Source organism: Colias eurytheme, chromosome 19 (genome assembly GCF_061535395.1).
Source record: "Colias eurytheme isolate Ceu_HAF_F1 chromosome 19, ilColEury1 Martin Lab GWU primary, whole genome shotgun sequence".
NCBI classification, from domain to species: domain Eukaryota; kingdom Metazoa; phylum Arthropoda; class Insecta; order Lepidoptera; family Pieridae; genus Colias; species Colias eurytheme.
Window position 1 is genome coordinate 4719055 of NC_142998.1, and position 19485 is coordinate 4738539.

The window sequence follows — 19485 nt, forward strand, 5'->3', positions numbered from 1 at the left end:
AATTGCGTAGCTTACGTTCTAGAATCTAGAGAACTATTGTCTCGTCGGGTATCTACTATCTACACACGGATTAACGTAAAGGATAGGTTTTTTTATTAAACTCGTAATTGAAGTTATTATTTACGAGAGATTGCATAAATTCTGATTTAACGTTTAAAAAGACTTGAAATTAATTCTGTATCCTTGACGTTGTGCCTTCTATTTAAAAATAAGGAAAATTGTATTTCGACTAAGGAAAAAAGATCTTTGCGATAGATTTCTCTAGAGAAGCAATGCAAGAAAAATAATAAGCAACCTCGATCTTATCTTAACTTACTCCCTTGACCTAAAGTACATAATTATATATGCAGTATCAAAATTCATGGCTCGAAATGGTTGGCAGTTTACATCTAAATGATGTTACGACTATTATACAATATAACATTTCTCTAAATAAATAGTCAGCGTGGGTCCTAAAAGAAAGTTCATACTTTTATCCAAATAAAAAACCATAAATTTTTTCGCTTAGCACTACAGCAAAAGTTCTTAAGCGCAATCATTTAACCTTAGATTATGGATTGGTCTCCGCGCGCGCGCTACGACTAGATACCGCCGCGGCCGGCGTACTTGAAAAATGCGGCAACTTTTAGTACGCCGAATTCGGCGTACCCGAGCCAGTCGTGTCACAAGCATTGTGTGGAGAGGGCGAACCGATAGTTTATAAAGATTTTGAACAAAATCTGAAGTAAAATGTCTATTTGTGACATAAAACTATTTAAAAATAATACAACAAAAAAATAAGAAAGACACTGGGATCACGTACCATCACTAAGTATCGTATTATTCGAAATTTCTCCTTTACTTCGAAAATTTTTTCTACGAAAATACGACGCCATTCAGTGTTGCCGTACTGCATATCCAAAAAAATACACGTGGTTGAGGAAATCTTTTAGCAATAATTTGAACTTTTTTTTTCAATACTATTACTAACACATGTATAAAAAAGTATAATAACAATAATTTATTTCTGTTTAACCATGTAATATTACCCATACCTGACTCATATAATATGTTTTTTTTTATTTCCGCTTTTTTACTTTTAAACAACCTTTGTGACTATAGTATAGTAGCGTCGCAAGTGGATTTGAGTCGCATGTTCATGGATTCGATTCCCGGCCAGGTCAGGATGAAAAAAAATATTCTTCAAACTTCTTTCCCAGATGCCACATTTCCCATTTATGAGGTAAAATTTATGTAGCTGGCAGCCCAATTCTTCACACACACTAGCGTCTTTACAAATTGCCTAACACACACTACAGAAATGAGTTGCCGCACTCACAGAGCTATTGTTTTTAGGTGGGGCGGTATCTAGTCGTAGCGCGCGCGCGGAGACCAATCCTTAATCTAAGCATTTAACTTTAACTACCCACGAACTTAGAATCTTCTATTAGTATAAAAATATAAAGCTCTACAAACAGGCAATCCAATTATATAAATTGAATAAAAGTTTTTATATTTCAAAGGTACAGAGTAGAGACACGAGTTTAAAAAGAGCATAAGTGTATATCGCGGGGTAGATTACGGTAAATTTTGTAAATTATTTATCACTTAATTAAATGAAATGCATATGCAATTATAAAATACTTGTATTATAGTACACACTTTAATTCCTATACCTACGACATACGTATTAAACATAATACGCATGTTTACAAAATGTACATAATATTGTCGTTGAATTAACAACCTTCATTACCCTTTAAGGTTATGGTATTATAAAGAAAGTGTTCCGGACGCTAGCGCACCGTATTCATTGTGTAAAGGAAATCCTGCCGACTAATAAAAGAAGCTTATGAAACCCCTTTGAGCGGCCGCCTTCTGAATGAACGAGCGTGATTAAAAGTGCCTAAGAGGAGATCGTTAAAGTACTGCATCCCTACAACGTAATCTATTTTAATGGAATATTAAATAATGTAATGAGAGCTTTTATTGTTACATTCTGTAAGGAAATAATTCAATTAATAGCAGTTTAGGTGCTATTAAGCTAGTTGTGAGATATTGCATTGCCTTATATTTTTTTAATTAATTGTTTTTTGATAGCACAGTTCCATCAACGTGTAGATATTGATTTATCTTATTGACATTATAATTTGAAAGTAAATAACAGTATGCATTTACAACTTATGGCATTTTCAAAAGTCAAGGATAGCAGAATCTAATTTAGGAAATTAATCACTTTTATATGCTTATTTCAAACATTTGACTGCAAAAGTACAGTTAAGTCTATAAACAAGGAAAAAAAAAACAAAAATATAACGATATTTGGGTTATACGCTCAAAATTTGTTTTATATAACTTTTCCTTATATTTTATAATTTTAATTTGCTAACTCAACTTTTATCTCTACCAATAACAATATTAGGTTCTTCCTTCCCGTTCGTTAGATCGGGTCAAATCAGAATGAATAAATCGCCGCTCAGTTAAAAAATTGGTCACTTATCATCAGGCGACCATACCAGAACAACCAGCTCTTTAGCTAACTATAATTATATATTATCATGTAAATGTAAGTAAATTGGACAAAAGTAAAGATATCTAAATGTAACAACAACTAGCTGAACCGATGGAGCTTGTCTGTTAACCGTTAAGATTTCTCTTTCTCTATTTTTGGACAATTCTCTGATTATTTTCTTTCATAAGGCCCATCTCCTTACAATCACAAATACAACACAAAAAGAATAAGCGAAATCGATAGAGATTTTCTTACCCATCCAACTCGGCCGTCTCGATGTAGCAGAGGCCGTTGGGCTCCGAGCTGCTGAGCAGCAGTATATCGGCGGCGACGAACTGGTCGTTCTCCAGCCGTATGACGTCTCCCACCTGAACAGACGCCCATTTCTCCTCCACGAGCTTTCCATTCCTGAGGGTCTTCGCTCGCCTGTGGTTCACTTGCGAATCGTTCTGGTGCCGTTGCTGTAACAAACATATTATATTCTATCTGTGCTTTCATGATTAATATTTATTATCATTTTATATAGGTAATACATACTTTCTATGATTTTTTTATTGGTGAAACTTCATGAAAATATCCAAGTTTAAAATTATTTCGAAAATTCTTACATCATCAAAGCATTTTAAGTTCAAGTAAAATCATGATTCACACTTTTAATAGTGTGCAAATATGGTACATAACTACTAATTTAAAAAATATTGTAAACCAAAGGGGAAATACCTAATCTAAGAAAAATAAACAAAATTATCGCATATCTTTATACTGGTATTCATTAAGATAGAATTAATAATCTCTTTGTATTTGTGTCATAAAGAGCGTCATAATATCTCATGGAAAGGATTATTTTTTTTTTTCAAAAATTCCTGTAAAGGGTACAGACCATTCACTACAGAACAAATCGATCATCAAAGTTGACCTTCATTGTTGTATTATATTATATTCTAAATATTATGGTAGACAAGTTCGCTCGTCTACAAAACAAATTATTGCGAAACGTGACTGTTATTGTTATATTTTCCTTCTAAGTATAACGTCATGATATTTCAACATCTATTACAGTTAATTTGTAAAGCTATCACCTTTACATTGAAAGCATCCTTGTAACTTTGTATTTGTACATTAGTTTATTTCTTTATGTAAGAATAAACGACTGCTTCACACAAAAATTTTATATCATTAGAAAAAAAACAACTGTAACAAGGTACATTTTTAATTAAAACATTTAAATTCCTAGATATTTACGTTACGTTCCACTTTTGGCTACGAATTTTAGACGTACCTTAACTAACTTACCTAACTTAAATAATAAAATAATAATAATAAAAATTCTTTATTGTACACAAAAAGAGAGGATAAAACAATTATACAGCAAAGTACAGAACAAGTACACAGGGCGGTCTTATCGCTTCGAGCGATTTCTACCAGACAACCACAGCAAAGGAAAGCTGCAGAGAAACGGAGTAGGTGGTGCACAACTGAAAGTTGAATTTTAATACATATAAATATATATACATACAATACATACATATACAATATACATACATACATATAATATATACAATAAATATACATACATACATAAAAAATACATACAAATACTATACATATACTTACTATATACTTATATATACTTACAAAACAGTGTTAAGGTTCAACATCATTATCATCAATCTTGTAATAAGGATGCATAATGGTTCCTTAGCTCCTAAGTAAATGTAAATATGTACAAAGGAAAAAAAAACTTGTATTAAAATATATGAATAAATACTTTTAACTTTTAGTAATATTCAAAAACAATTACCAATTCACTGCTAATACGTATTGGTACATAGATGTGGGTTTAATCGCTTTGACGATTTGTCCTTAAATTAACAACCATATAATGGTTTGTTCGATGAATAAATAACAAAAAAGACCATGGTTACTACTTTTAATTACACTTCGTTTTTAGGTAACTGGGTACCTACCTTCATAAACAAATAAAATCATAGTATCTTAGCTCTTTGATAAATAAACTATAAATTAGTCAGAATACACACAAAACCATATAAAGCTGGTGTAAAATAAAGACCCATGTACACGTATTTTTCTGAATTGATAACTCTTATTAGTTATTATCACTGGAAATTTTTCTTGTAGATACGTATAGCATTAATATCTCCAATCCCTAATATTTCATAGATACACGTTTTCATATTATTATTACGAACTGCTAAAATCTAGAAGTACCATTAGATATACATAATTATAAACAACACTATACATGTACCTATTTAAGCCACATTTAAACAATATAAAAAAAGTACTGCGCGAAATTTAAAAAGATTAAATTCGACAATTTTATAACAATGTTATCGGTACCCCGTTATTCGCATACATAAAAACTTAAAAAAACACGGCGCATTTTTGTAATATGTACAAGCGTAGGTAACTAGTGTTAAATTAAAATACAAGTCCGAAATGAAACATTGTTTCAAGTGCAAATAAATTGACACATTTATACACAAAAGACTGTTTCCATGCGAGCAAGGTCACACAACAATGAGTTCATACGATTTATTAATTCATAATAATGACTGTCTTATTCATATGTAGGTTACTGTTAATGTATGGCTATTAGAAACTTGATAATTACATTATGATTATAGAAAAGAACTTTCAGACAAAGCTCTACAATTAAATTAAATGGTACCTACGTGTAAAGATAATGATTTGTGGCAACTTTTATAGGAAATTTCCACGAGAAAATTTCCGCGAGATATTAAAGAACATAATGGCTTTAAAAGATAATTTGATAAAAATTTTACTTACGTAATTAACAGTTAGGAATATTTTTGTAAATTCATTTTTATTTCTTATGTCCTATTAGATTTCAAGACTGCCAGCCTAGCTCGTATTTCGCTTTTATCTGTGATAAAGATATGTATTAATCTCTATGTTGTAATGTTTATATCTTTTTTTTACGTTCAAAATTTAATAGCCAGAAAGATAATGTTACGTTAAAATAAAAAATAAATATATATCACCGGTTATTTTAAGTTTAAATCTCACCGGCACGTATACCCCATAATCCAAGTATATCCGACAGTCATCACATAAGAGGATTGAAATTATTTAAACCGAACTTGTCGGATTCGTATAAAAGGAAATCGTATTAATATTTATTTAGTTCTACACACCTTAAATTGGATTATAAATTGAACTAAAACGTAAAACTGTTGGAAAATGTAGTTGTAATTTTCGCATGGTCACTGGTCAGATCACGCGGCAAATTGGCGTCAGTTGCGGCGGCCGCGGCGTGGACAAGAGAGTACGGTTTTTGCACGTCATCGCAGCAATTACTATTAAAGATATACAATAAAATGATGAAGACGAGAATGACATTGTTGTTGAAAAAAAAATACGCGGTATTGATGCGATTTAGCGAAAACAGATAGATTGGTATGATATGGTTGTGTTTGTCATTCAATTTTCTACTGAATGAATAAAACTAGAAGAGTAATGTATAAGATTTGGTTTTGTACTTTAAATGAGACGAATGAAAATCTAACTTAGCTCCTCTTTATACCTTTCCACCGGTACTTACTGGCCCTTCATTGTTAAAACGGAGAGAATGCCCTAATTTGGTGAGCTCCATTTACAATACAAATTGACTTAATAAAGAACCTCTCCAACATAACGAGCTAATATTTTTTCAGATTTCTTCAGACTCATAATATTTAGTGAATAGTTACTTACAAAATCGTCGTAAGCGTCTTTAACGGCAGTGAGAGCAAGCACACCGATCAGCGGTATGGCAGTTGTGATGGGCGTCAGTGACGAGATAGCTGGGATCAGCTGCAGCACCAGCAAGCACAGGAAGTAGAAGTTCGCGAGCCGCTGGAACTGCTCCAGGAGATTCAATGGCAGGAAAGTTATTATCGAGTACTTCGACGTCTTGATGTAATTGTTCTGAAACAAAACACTTCGTGGGAAACAAGTCAAGGTTGCTCCTATACCTAGTAGAGAATACATCAACAATAATATTGTTAAAGAGAAACGATTATCCAATCACAATTTGTTCATTATATCTTCTAGGGATTGAGAGGAAATACTTGCGAAATTATAATGGAAGGTTGTGGGTGTAAAACTTAGTATAGTGAGGTTATGTCTTATAGTATTAGTAACCTAGGAACCTCTTAACTATGTGACAAATTTTTCAACAAGGAAAACCTTTTAAATACAAGCACCATAAGTGCAATACCCTGTGCATTGCTTTTAAATATTCCTTTAGTTTGGAGTATGTGTCAAAAGTGGTTGTGTAGAGCAAGAGCTCATTGTACTAATGGCGTATATGTATTGTGCTGTTTGTGAAATACTTGAGAGTATTGCGATCCCTCTCCTGGCATGAATGACAAGTTTTGCTTTAGTTTCCGACAGACGCGTATTAGACTTTTTATTACCAAACGGAATAACATCTTCATTCAAAACTTTATAAATATATTCAGCAAATTGTAACACTGCCAAAATTCATGCCTGCTAGATATCGCCTAGACATACGATATGTTACTTTATCGATTTCACATGTTAGTAATATCATGAATGAGTAATCATACTTCTGCAAATTCAATATTAGGTATGTTCTTATGATAATTTTATCCCTGGGATAGACCAAGACCAATCTTTCGTATTATTTCACATTAAATCACATAAAAATAATCTGAAACTTACGGCATAGCGAAACTGCGCGTTGTACTCTCTGTTGTTCGCTTTGATTCTTCGTTCATTCTCTGCAACAAATGATAAAATATTTTAATGAATAGAACAAAAAAGACCGTTACCATAACAGTGGAAAACAGTTACAAACCAGCAAACAGAGGCAGTCAAATCATACTGCGTGAAGAGAAACGGAAAGGAACTTTCATTGCTATTCGTTCGCAATGTTTAAATGTTACTTACTAGCCGTCCCGGCAAACACCGACATCTTAATTACACCTAATTTATAGTGAATTTGTATAGGGTAGAAAAGAAACAATTAACCTATCGGTATATACAATTATAGCTCCTATGAGTTTTACAATGTACATAATATCTAATATTATTGTATCTGTATTCTGTTGCACCATTTAATCCAGAATGTTCTATAGCGTGTCGTAAACCCAGTTCAGCACATTTCATTACAATGCATTCGATAATTTACTCTCTGCATAATAGTTTTGTGGCTTCTCTACAATAACATCGTGCTGTAAATTACTATATGAGCACTATAATAATGTAATTGCTAATCTCGTACTCGTAATGGACTTAATTTGAACGAGCTTTCTGTTTTTACCTTCCAGTTACAATGAGAAAATGTTTAATTGGTGATTAATGAAGTTAACTACATAATATGTTTTCGAACTAATAACAAAACTTTGGAATACAAAACACGGATTCAAATATTCCAAAGAATATGATATTTTATTGACAAATTACTATTTAAAGCACGTTTGAAATACAATGGACGAAAAATATCCGCCAAATGACATCCGTCACGATGAAACACGCTCAACATTTTACGAGTTTATGTTTAGTATATTTCGAGACAAATTAACAAGTGTTTAGGTAATAAAACGCCAAAACAAAGCACCTGCACTATGCCTTGATCTATGTCTATATACTAGCAAAGTATAAACAGAAGTTTTAGATAGTCATGGACAACATAGGTACAACGCCTGTAACGCACAATACCTATTGATCATTTTGTATTTATGTATATTGGTGCGCCATTCCATCCAAGAAGTTGAAAATTTAAAGACATATTAGAAAAGGTTCATCCAGATTCCATTTGCCAAAGACTATTTTACAAATTACTATACCTAATATATATTATACAAATTGCACAAGCTGGATTCTTTTTTGTTATTTTACGTTGCTAATGTAAACTTACAATCGCGTGCGGCCATATTTCAACCAAAGTTCATTGACTTTCGCTAATAACTTGTAAACATTTAAGATTTCATTTGAGCATTTCTATCCAGATGATACACAGAGCGAGTAATCAATTGAAAATTTGGCAATCTAGTACTAGTCTGTAAAGCTATTTGTACAGGCAGTTCATTGTCTACAGACATCAGAGATCATTTGAATTAAACACGTTCACATGTTTTTATTTTACCACATCCAGTTTTAACGGTTTATAACATCCATTGCATACTTCATACTTCATAGGCCCGTGCCGGATTCAAATAGGTGTATTTATTGTTTAAGTGGTAAATATAGTTTTAAGAATATTTTTTTGGACACTTGGCTCCTAATTTCACTGTTTGGCACGGCATTTGTTTTCTCTATCTGTAGATAAAAAACAAATGCCGTTAAAATTGTCTAAATGACAATGAAATCTATTTCAAAAATCGATGCGTAATTTAGAAGGTAGCAAATAAACAGAAATACGCATGCAGAGAGCAGCTTCCTTATTTACCAAGGCCTGGAATCATCAGACTCTAGATAGAGCTAATTACATTGTCATTTACTGTAACTATGGTCATATTATAAGAGTACAATGATTCAGTTTTGTCATAATATTTAAAGCTTTTTGAAGTCTACATCAGATACTATAATTAGAATTTAAATCTTCTACAAAGAGCACTTCACTATGCATTACCGGTTATCATAATTTCGCAAATGTATTGTGCCGTGTTTCTTGGTTTGTTTGTGAATTCAAATTTAAATAATCGAACCTATACATTTTTTTCAGCTGACGCCTCATGCCTAATAACCACAAATATTAATTATTGTGGACTGTTAGTCATCATAGCTGATAAAGCGTGAATAATATTTGTAATCTCTTTACAACAAATCATTTATATTTATTTACTTTCAGCAAAATTCGCGAAGGAAGCTGAGACCACATTTGATACCTACGAAATCAACGTATGACTCATGAGATGAGTCCTACACAAAACGTAATCGCTACTGATATCTTCAAATTCCCCAAACATATAATATACTAAGTACATTTATTTATACTGGAGAGTGTAGTTAAACTTTTGCAAAAATTACGAACTTATAATATAACCATTTCACTTGGGCGTTACGTGGGAAGACAAAATATTATGCTTATTTTCCAATTTCCTCAATATAAAGCGTATGTCTCGGTAGTTCATTTAGTTAACCAGCGTAAGTTGGTTTTAACTTTTAACCGAAATGATTCACAATATGACAAAAACGTTCATACGAAAAAAAACACTCACTGGTTTTGCGTATACTGATACTTGTTAAAATAATATGAGAAGTACTTTTCAAAATTTATCTATACTAATATTATAAAGCTGAAGAGTTTGTTTGTTTGAACGCGCTTATCTCGGGAACTACTGGTCCGATTTGAAAAATTATTTCGGTGTTAGATAGCCCATTTATAGAGGAAGGCTATAGGCTATATTATATTATCATCACGCTAACAGGAGCGGAGCAATGCGGGTGAAACCGCGGGGAACAGCTAGTCGAGGATATGAAGAAAGTAGTATACACTGCAAATTGCAATGCGATGGAAAGTAATTATGTAATTCTCATTACATCCTTCATCATATTTTGTATCTACTTAATATAGAGCAGGCTCCAAGGAGATGTTCGTTTGCAAAAATAGCGGACCTAAATCTGACTTCTGATATATATTGTATAGATCCCAGACATCCTATAGACAGATGTTGCCAACCAGTTTTGTGGTCCCCCTCTCCCCACCCCGGTAATTAAATATGGCATACAAAGATAAAAATAAAAATTTCCAAAACATGCCGTGTGGGGTATCAAATGAAAGAGCTTATTGAGTAGATCACGAATATATAGCATACTATAACATTTCTTACACTTTCTCTAAGATTTTTTAGAAAATTTACGAAAATGCTCCATTTTTGAGTTAACTTTAAACCACTATAGATTGAAAACTCATGAATATATTTTTTAAATTATTATTTTCAATAATTAACAATAGTCTATTGTTTACGATTCAATAGTTCGTAATATAATATAAGTGAGCTATATGTATGTGGTGGATTTGATGACCCCACAAAATGTTTTAAATTGCAAGGCGCAACTTTCACTGAATTCAAGCTGATTCAAGAATGTTCTGCCATATTTTTCATTCTGTCAAACACAACGATAGTGCAGGGATAATTATTCTAAGCCCTGACACCGATATTTTTGTATTAGGCCTTTATTTCTGGCATAAACTTGAAAATATACTCGCCATCTTTGAATGCTCCCCCCACTCCCCCATGCAACTATTTCACTGTACGAACTATTGAATCGTAAACAATGGACTATTGTTAATTATTTAAAATAATAATTTAAAAAATATATTCATAAGTTTTCAATCTATAGTGGTTTAAAGTTAACTCAAAAATGGAACATTTTCGTAAATTTTCTAAAAAATCTTAGAGAAAGTGTAAGAAATGTTATAGTATGCTATATATTCGTGATCTACTCAATGAGCTCTTTCATTTGATACCCCACACGGCATGTTTTGGAAATTTTTATTTTTATCTTTGTATGCCATATTTAATTACCGGGGTGGGGAGAGGGGGACCACAAAACTGGTTGGCAACATCTGTCTATAGGATGTCTGGGATCTATACAATATATATCAGAAGTCAGATTTAGGTCCGCTATTTTTGCAAACGAAACTCCACTGAGAGTCCGGTCTAATATTGAAAGATAGACTAGAGAAAAGGCGCCTGGATGTCGCCGATCGATCTCTCCTTTTATTTACAGTTAATAGCACTTTCAGGGGCGTCTCACTCCCTATGTATATTGTATACCCTCGTTTACTCACTTAATGGCGTCCATAAATGCGACTTAAGGCCAAACGAATTTACGTTTTACTTTCATTGATACGGCTTTTACGATACGATAATGAAAACAAAAGTAAAACACGTTAATTGTGTGAGTTTATTTGGAACAATTTTCAATTAAATAGGCACGACTCACGAGTAAAGGATTTTCATATAAGAGTTACACTTAGTAAGTAAATATAAAAATTTCGAACGGAATATATATTTCGCATAACGTATTATATAAAATAAAAATTTAAATGTCGCATTAACGTGTCCAGTTTCGTACACAACAATCTGTTTACTTTGTCATAGGATGTGAAGTTTAAACATTCATTTAATGTAGTCGCAACTCGCAACAGGGTCACTGATGAAACTATGTCATTGCTGAAAAAAGATGTCCTTGAGAAAAAACAGATTATACCTCCATTATGTATAACATTACGTCGTCGCTAACTTTCGAGCAAATTGATTTGATTAAATCTCGTTAGGATCGTTCACATAGGTCGGTGACCAAGTTGTTTATTTCTTTATGGGCTTTAGATGAATATTTGTATTCCAAAAAAAATGAATAAAAAGATGAAAAGTGTTTCCATGTTAAATTTTAAAAATGTATTGCTTCTAAAATTATTACGATCCACATGAAATTCAATACTTCGCCCTATACATTTTACTTCTACTACTATTCTACACAAATGAAGGAAACAATGGAATTGAACATTGATTATTGCATATATTTAACTTGTACAATGTACAGTATGAGTATAGTATGAGTTGTATACTTGACGTAGGCTGTATTCTGTAAGTATATTTTTTTTATTGTAAATTCAATATTTAATTTTAGTTTTATCGTACTTATTTTTCTAATGGGAATGTTTGTGAGGACGGATGAATGTTGGTATGTTACACTCTCACGAAAAAAAATACTGGACGGGTTTGGTAGAAACTTTACAGTATAAATATGATTAATGATAGTGTTTTCTGTATTTAAATCATAAAATTTATTTTATTTAATTTATTATTTAATAATAATGTGTGTTGCACCGGTTAAACAAATAATTCTATTGAAGTGGGCTAGTTATCTGTAATTCGTTATTAATTTAGAAGCAGGTTAATGAACAACTATTTTTAATTAATCATACTGTGTTTAGTAAACTTACACACAAACACAAATCCATTTTGTAACTTATTGTTACTTTATTTTTCTTATATAATATTTCCATGGACGATGAATACTAAATTGTTGTAAATTCCAATAATTCTTATAAAGGAGGTTACAATGCTGAAACCATTTTAATAGAAATTGTGTGCCTAGTACGTAAATCTGATTTCATACAGAGCCAAGCTAAACCTAGTTATTTATGTGGGTGAAAGGTTAGAAGTTCACTTAGTATTTGTAGTTTGTTCAGTTCAAACATTTTGAATTGTATTTATTTAAATGTGACAGTTTTAATTTTATCACAAATTCGTAGGGAAATTGAAAATTTGTTACAGGAAGTTGATCAATTTGTTTCTAACGTGATCGACAATGTTATTGAATTTAAAATTAATTTTGTCAACGTAAAAAAGCAGAGCATCAGGAGATCTTCGACAAATAGTTCTTAGCGAATCAAAACTTAATTAGAATTAGCAAAATATTGACAGATAAAATCAATAGTACGTAAGTGGGGTCATAAACGAAGCTCTAAGGCGCCGTCGCCCCGGCCGTTGACCGTGCGGGGGCGCGTCGCCTCCGACCTTGGCCATTGTGTAATATTCTTTCAGAGAAATACAACAATCCTGCTTGAATCATCTTTTTCGGTACGGCCATTACTATAACACAAAACAATCACGATGCGCGTCGTGAATACCAGGTTACACAATGACTCAATGCCATACTTGGCGGTATTTTCATCCAAGTAGCGATCGCACACAATGACGCAGGGCACCATTAATGCTCATCGCAATACATCAGTGTATACACGAAATACGATCGAAAAACATTCGTATTTCTAAATGTCGGTACTAAGATTGATTTAAAATGATACACACCGCAAGAGACAAATGTGCGAAATCTATGGTTATGCCTGGTGCGACGGCGCGGCGCAGAGGGCTGGTCTCGTCGGACCAGCTTGCCCAGCAGCTCGAGGAGGGAGAGGCGCAAGGGGCGCGGCGGCATGCGAGCTTCGCCACCCTCCGCGCCCAGCACCTCCAGCTCGACGGCCTCCGAGCGCGCACACATCCGCGCCGCTACCGCCGCGCCATGTCGCGCACCACCACGAGTGGCCACGCCGCTGTTTCACTAGCTTTACAGTCACAACGTGCACTCTGATGCTACCGAGCTCAGAAAATCGCGGCGCGCCTCACACGCGCGCTGCGGCCCGCCGCGGGGCCGATACTCGTAGACGTAACACACTAGCGCCCCCACACCAGCGCGCGCATCTACTCCGTTACCCGGCGGTGTTGCCTTCCGCGTTTCGTTTCATTATTCCAAATCATGAAAAGATCAAGTGACGTTGAAACTTACTTATTTATTTATCTTACACGGAGATAACAATGTAGGTATACAAATACAATAACTTTAAAGGAGGACAGTGTTGTTTGAATAATTTTATTAAAATTAAGCTTTGAACAGTAATTTTACATATTTATTATTTATTGCAGCTTAGTTACAATGATTTCCAAATATTTTATTTTATCGCCCCTAGCGCAAGGATCTTTATTGGCTTTATTGGTGCTTAATAGCGCTTATTCAATTTAACGCAAGTCAAAATCTCCGCGATCTATCGTACTTTTAAAAAAATTGTAGAAAAATAATAGAGATACCTTAGTTGATTTTTTAAATTTTATCTTATAAGTAAGACATTCTTTTATTGCAATATGTATAAATTATATTCAATTAAGTCAAATATCTTGGTGAAAATAATCATTTTGTCGACTATAATTTCTAAAAAAATTCACATTGTTCTAGATTTTAATTTCGTAAGTTAAGAGTCCAAAATAAAAAAATCTTTTAACTAACTATTTTAATAAGGATTTTTGCAGTTAGTTAAAAAAAATTGTTTGTTAGATCTGTCAGCAATTTCAGATATTTTTAGCTTCGAAATTGACACTAAAAGTGAAATCAAGTGATCATCGGCTCAGTTATCTTGATGGTATTCACAAATACTGTATTAATTGAAAAAAACTCTTAACTAACAACATAGACAATAAAATTTCCTAAAATTATTAGTAATTCATATGTTTGTAAGATAAGTGGTTGACGGACAATCTGGTTTGAAAAATCACATATTTGAGCCAAACAGCGCACGGACCGCGTACACACTCTTAAATCGATATTCCGTGTACCTAATTGCAAATTGCAATTCGAAAATTAAAATTCTTGAGCATACCTATTCCTTATTAAGCAAGTGTAGTCTCTCTATACGAATAATTACGTGAATAAAGTTATTTTGCAAAAGCTCACGTTGATAAAAAGCTTTTCCGACCTACACCAATGCGGCAGCAGTGACTTACTCCATTTAGAGCTTTTAAGTGAATTAATGATAAACGATTATCCTTTATAACTAGGTAATTAGTAACAGAAACTTCATGATTTAAGTATTCCAAAAAAATAAATAAATATTAAATTAAACGAAAACAAAACAAAGGTTGTAAAGTGTATTACAAACAAAAGTTGTAAGTGCCAAAGCTTGCCGTATCCACGAAAGGAAAGAAAATTGGCGCATAGTTATTTACCTTAATTTTATTACGCTCGCGCTTTACATTTCTCCAACAATTAGTTACGTGCTACGAAAATTTACTAAGTACATACATATTCTAAAATTCGAAATATATCCTATAATTTTCCTTTGTAGGTAAATAATGGAAAATTCATTCATAATGTAATTGCTAATTAACTACTTGCAATTAATTAATTTTTAGTTTAATGAAATTGTTATTAGAGTATGAAAATCAGTGCTAAAATATTTTTTCGTTTGAACCACGAAAGCTTGCGTAAAAAAAATTCTATTACTAAATATTTCGCTTTTTTACCATTCTCCCCGTGGTTGCCTGGCAGAGATCACTACTTAGTGATAAGGCCGCCAATTTTATTTTTACTGTTTCTTGTTTTTTCATGATTGTACTACAATAAAGTGTAACGAATAGATCATAGTTTACTTTTACAATTGTTTTACAATATCATTCATATCAGGCGTCTAAACGAAGTTAATTTAGGGCCGATTTTTCAATGCTTGGTTAAAACTTATCTGTCCAATAAAGTATTACTTACACGATAATATTAAAATGTCACGTAAACTGTCAAATACGGACAAATAGAATACGTTTTTAAAATGGTAGTTTTATACATTATTCGACGAATAAGTTTTATCCAAGGATTGAAAAATCAGCCCTTAATTTTACTTTCACGACTGACAGCTCCGAAATTCGTAAATGAGCAGATGAGCACTGAAAACCGCCTTTGTCCAGTTTTACGTTATATAGCTCTTGCTGCGTGCCATCTGGTTTTTGATAGACAAAGCAATTCATCAATTAGCAAGTACTAATATGATAGTGTGGGTGTTCTCTCCGTCTCTGAATAAATTGTTCTTTAAAAACGCCTGAGAGATACACTTTTTTACCAGAATGATAGTGTGGGTGTTCTCTACGTTTCTGAATAAATTGTTCTTTAAAAACGCCTGAGAGGCATACTTTTTACCAGAATTGCGAAGTGACTTAAATAGACTTATTTTAATTGTTTCTCCCATCATCTCTGACTGTACAAGTTCGAGCTTCTTCGTGCATTATATATTGAATCTTGCCCAAATTCCGTTAACATAATATTGCAATATGCAATATCGTCTGAATTTGAGTCCTGACCTGTGGCTTGATGAAGAAGCGTACGATAGCAAAATCGCCCTTTGCAGTCAAGCATTATTATTCATATAGCAAGAAAAAGGTTACAAATTGTGCCTGTTTCTATTGTTAAAAGTACAACACTTATATGATATTTGTATGAGATTTAACTATTCTTTCGCTTCGAATCTTTGACGATACAAGTGACATTTTTGATCGAATGTATCCTTGTTATTTATGGATCAAGGAATTTTTTCCTTTTTAAAAAAGAAATATAAATACTTAGATAGTTATAAATTACCTAAAATAAAAAAAAGGTTTATTTCCTGACTTATTATTAACTAGCTTCCACCCACGACTTTGTACGTGCATCCCCGTTTTTCCCCGTTCCCGCAAGAATTTCGGGGAATCCTTTCTTAGCGGATGCCTACGTCCTAACATCTACCTGCATGCCAAATTTCAGCCCGATACGTCCAGTGGTTTGGGCTGTGCGTTGATAGACCACTATATCAGTCACCTTTGAGTTTTATATATTATATAGATTCACGTTAAATAGCTACACACTACACTCTGCTTCGTTCATTCCTTAGTTGGATGAACAAACAGCTAGTTATCTTGCTGTATATGGGTTGGATAATTCTAAGCGTTTTTATCAGTATTATATCAGATAGATAATAACATAATGTTTCGTATTTTAGAAAAAAACTCAAGTGGCTGCCAATCCGATCTCGTCGTAATATACATTTTCTCCGTCTTTTGTATCAAGTACTTTTTGACCCTAAATCGCCTTCATACCTTAAGAATAACTTTGAATTCCTCCAAAATGAAACTTATACTCTACGGTCGAAAGAAAGACTCACACTGCGTGTGGCTACTCAAAAAACTGAATTCCTAAGTTATTCATTTGCTTCAACCGCTGTAAAATTGTGGAACTCTTTACCTGTGGATATAAGACGTGCACAATCTTTAACTTTTATAAACGTCTAATACATAAATATTATTTAGATCTGGAATATGGCTCCGAGTGACCTTAATACTTTAAGTAATTAATAACTATTATTTTATATGTGTATGTTTATCATTTAGTAGGTATATATTATTAATTATTAAGTAATATGTTTATAAAATATTGTTTAGTTTTTAAAATAAGATTTTGATGCCTCCCTTTATACAGCAAACACTTGTCCTTTGCCTGAGGGGTCGCCTGGTAGAGATCACTCTGAAGTGATAAGGCCGCCCCGTTACACATATTAAAGCTGTAACTTTGTGATTTATTATTTACTTTTATATTTTATAAAATAATGTGTGTAATGAAGTGTCAAATAAATGATATCTACATCGTTATGCAGTTAATACTTATTGACAAGCATTATTTCAATCTATAATAGGGACTATGACATACTTAATTGTTATTTAGAAAATCTGTTTAATACGTTATAGTCCGGGATACATCGCCCATTTTTGCAAGTGATTACTATCAAGCTAATTTTTCGTGAGTAGCTTTATTTTGATGAGATGCCCAATAATTTCATGTACGAAACTCTCGATTGTGGTAGCTTACAGAGGTAACAAGGATAAAAATTTTTGATTTGACGGTTCTCAAATATTTATTACGCAATTTGTAGGACAATATGTCTGTTGAATTATATAAGTATTAAATAAGTGAAAATAAAAAAATCAGCTTGTTAGTAATCATTTATGATGACTTCGTTATCGATACACATTGGAAAGGGGGACTCTTTGATTAAACCATAGATTTTGTAGGACAAATATTTTTTCGAATAATTTAGATAATTATCTTGAGATTGAACAAAAAAAAACATTCAGTTAGTAATTAATATTTGAGAACCATCAAATCAAAATATTTTATCCTTGTTTCCTCTGGTAGCTACCACAATCGAGAGTTTCATACATGAAATTATTGGGCATCTCATCAAAATAAAGCTACTCACGAAAAATTAGCTTGATAGTAATCACTTGCAAAAATGGGCGATGTATCCCGGACTATTAGTGCCAATAGTAGTAAATTAGTGTTTTTGTGCATTTCATATCTTAAAAAAGAGAGATTGAGCAAATTAAATCATATACTAGCTGCGCCCCGCGGTTTTACCCGCGTGTCTCCGCTCCTGTTGGTCTTAGTGTAATGATATATAGCCTATAGCCTTCTTCGATAAATGGGCTATCTAACACCGAAAGAATTTTTCAAATCGGGCCAGTAGATCCTGAGATTAGCCTTCAAACAAACAAACTCTTCAGCTTTATAATATTGAGTATAGATTCAATAACATTACTAAATATAGTTCCATATTCATTTATGTATAAAATAAAACTATTCGTACTACTCCCATTTCCAAATGAATGTTTAATTGTAAATCTCAATTACTACAGGTAAAATACCGATACGATTGTAGTTGCTAATGGACGGCGTGTGTCGCTTTCCATCAAGTGACGCATAGGTACGCTCGTTAACCTTCCCGAGAATCAGAAATCGTTTATATTTTTTCCTGCCATTGAAATATTTATTAGTCGTTACGCTAATATTATAACGTAAGTAGGGAATGTCATTGGCGAAATTTAAGCGACCTTCGAAGGCGGAGTCCCCCGAGAACGCCACACTAACCTTAAGTATTGGGCAATCGACTCACCTTGGCCATGTGTTCTCGCCGAGGATTTTCCCATGTCGGCCGCACCATCGACACACATATACACACTCGCGCGCGACACTTAAACACTAGCACGGTGTTTAACTACTTAAATTTATTAGGTCGGTGTAAAAGAGGCGTACAAAATTTACACTTTACAATAACTAAGGACACTTGAGGGTTAAGATAGGTCTCTTATGGAGTCGTTGGCGAGGAGGCGGTACCGAGGTGTGCGGAGGGCCGCGCGGTGCGATCGGCATCCTGCGGTCCGAATATGCACTTCACCTTCCTGGAACAAGAGAAACAATATTTTATATAATAGCACCGAAGTACTTCGCTTTCTTAAATAACTAATAACGTTACCAAAAACTTCATAAGTAACAAATAAGTCATGAAGCGATTAAAACTTTTCCTGTGATGCCTGTGAAAATCGAAGGTTCTAATGTTATTTATTTTCAACTTGGATAACAAGCTTTTTGCTATCAATATGGTGGATGTTCTTTGAACTTTGGATATTAAACACAACTTTTATTGCCCTTGAAATAAATAATTTTATTAACAACAATTAGTTTTCATACATTCACGCTGAAACAGCACAATCACCAATAAGAGTTAAGTTTTGTAATAGCTACGAGATTTACGATGGGCAAACTAAATGGGCCCATAAAATTGGGCACATAATGTATCTCTTCGAGCCGCGACGACCCACTAACTCTCGTCTGTCAAGCTGTGCACGTAATGAGACAATTAA

At 33.2% G+C, this 19485-nt stretch overlaps 1 protein-coding gene across 6 annotated transcripts in view; it reads right to left on the reverse strand.

The window, feature by feature from the left end:
- The window catches only part of ATP8B (ATPase phospholipid transporting 8B), a 52291-nt gene that overhangs the window by 19108 nt on the left and 13698 nt on the right, over nucleotides 1-19485 (reverse strand). For 3 of the 6 annotated variants that reach the window (XM_090113239.1, XM_090113236.1, XM_090113237.1), the window contains 4 exons: nucleotides 18738-19023; nucleotides 7202-7260; nucleotides 6230-6442; nucleotides 2747-2952 (listed from right to left, as the gene is read on the reverse strand). In XM_090113239.1, coding sequence (XP_089969365.1) covers nucleotides 2747-2952; nucleotides 6230-6442; nucleotides 7202-7260; nucleotides 18738-18795 — 536 coding nt within the window. In that variant the 5' untranslated portion in view covers nucleotides 18796-19023. Of the gene's footprint in view, nucleotides 1-2746; nucleotides 2953-6229; nucleotides 6443-7201; nucleotides 7261-13308; nucleotides 13670-18737; nucleotides 19024-19485 lie in introns of those variants that run through there. The other 3 variants (XM_090113235.1, XM_090113234.1, XM_090113240.1) reach the window with 2 other exon arrangements.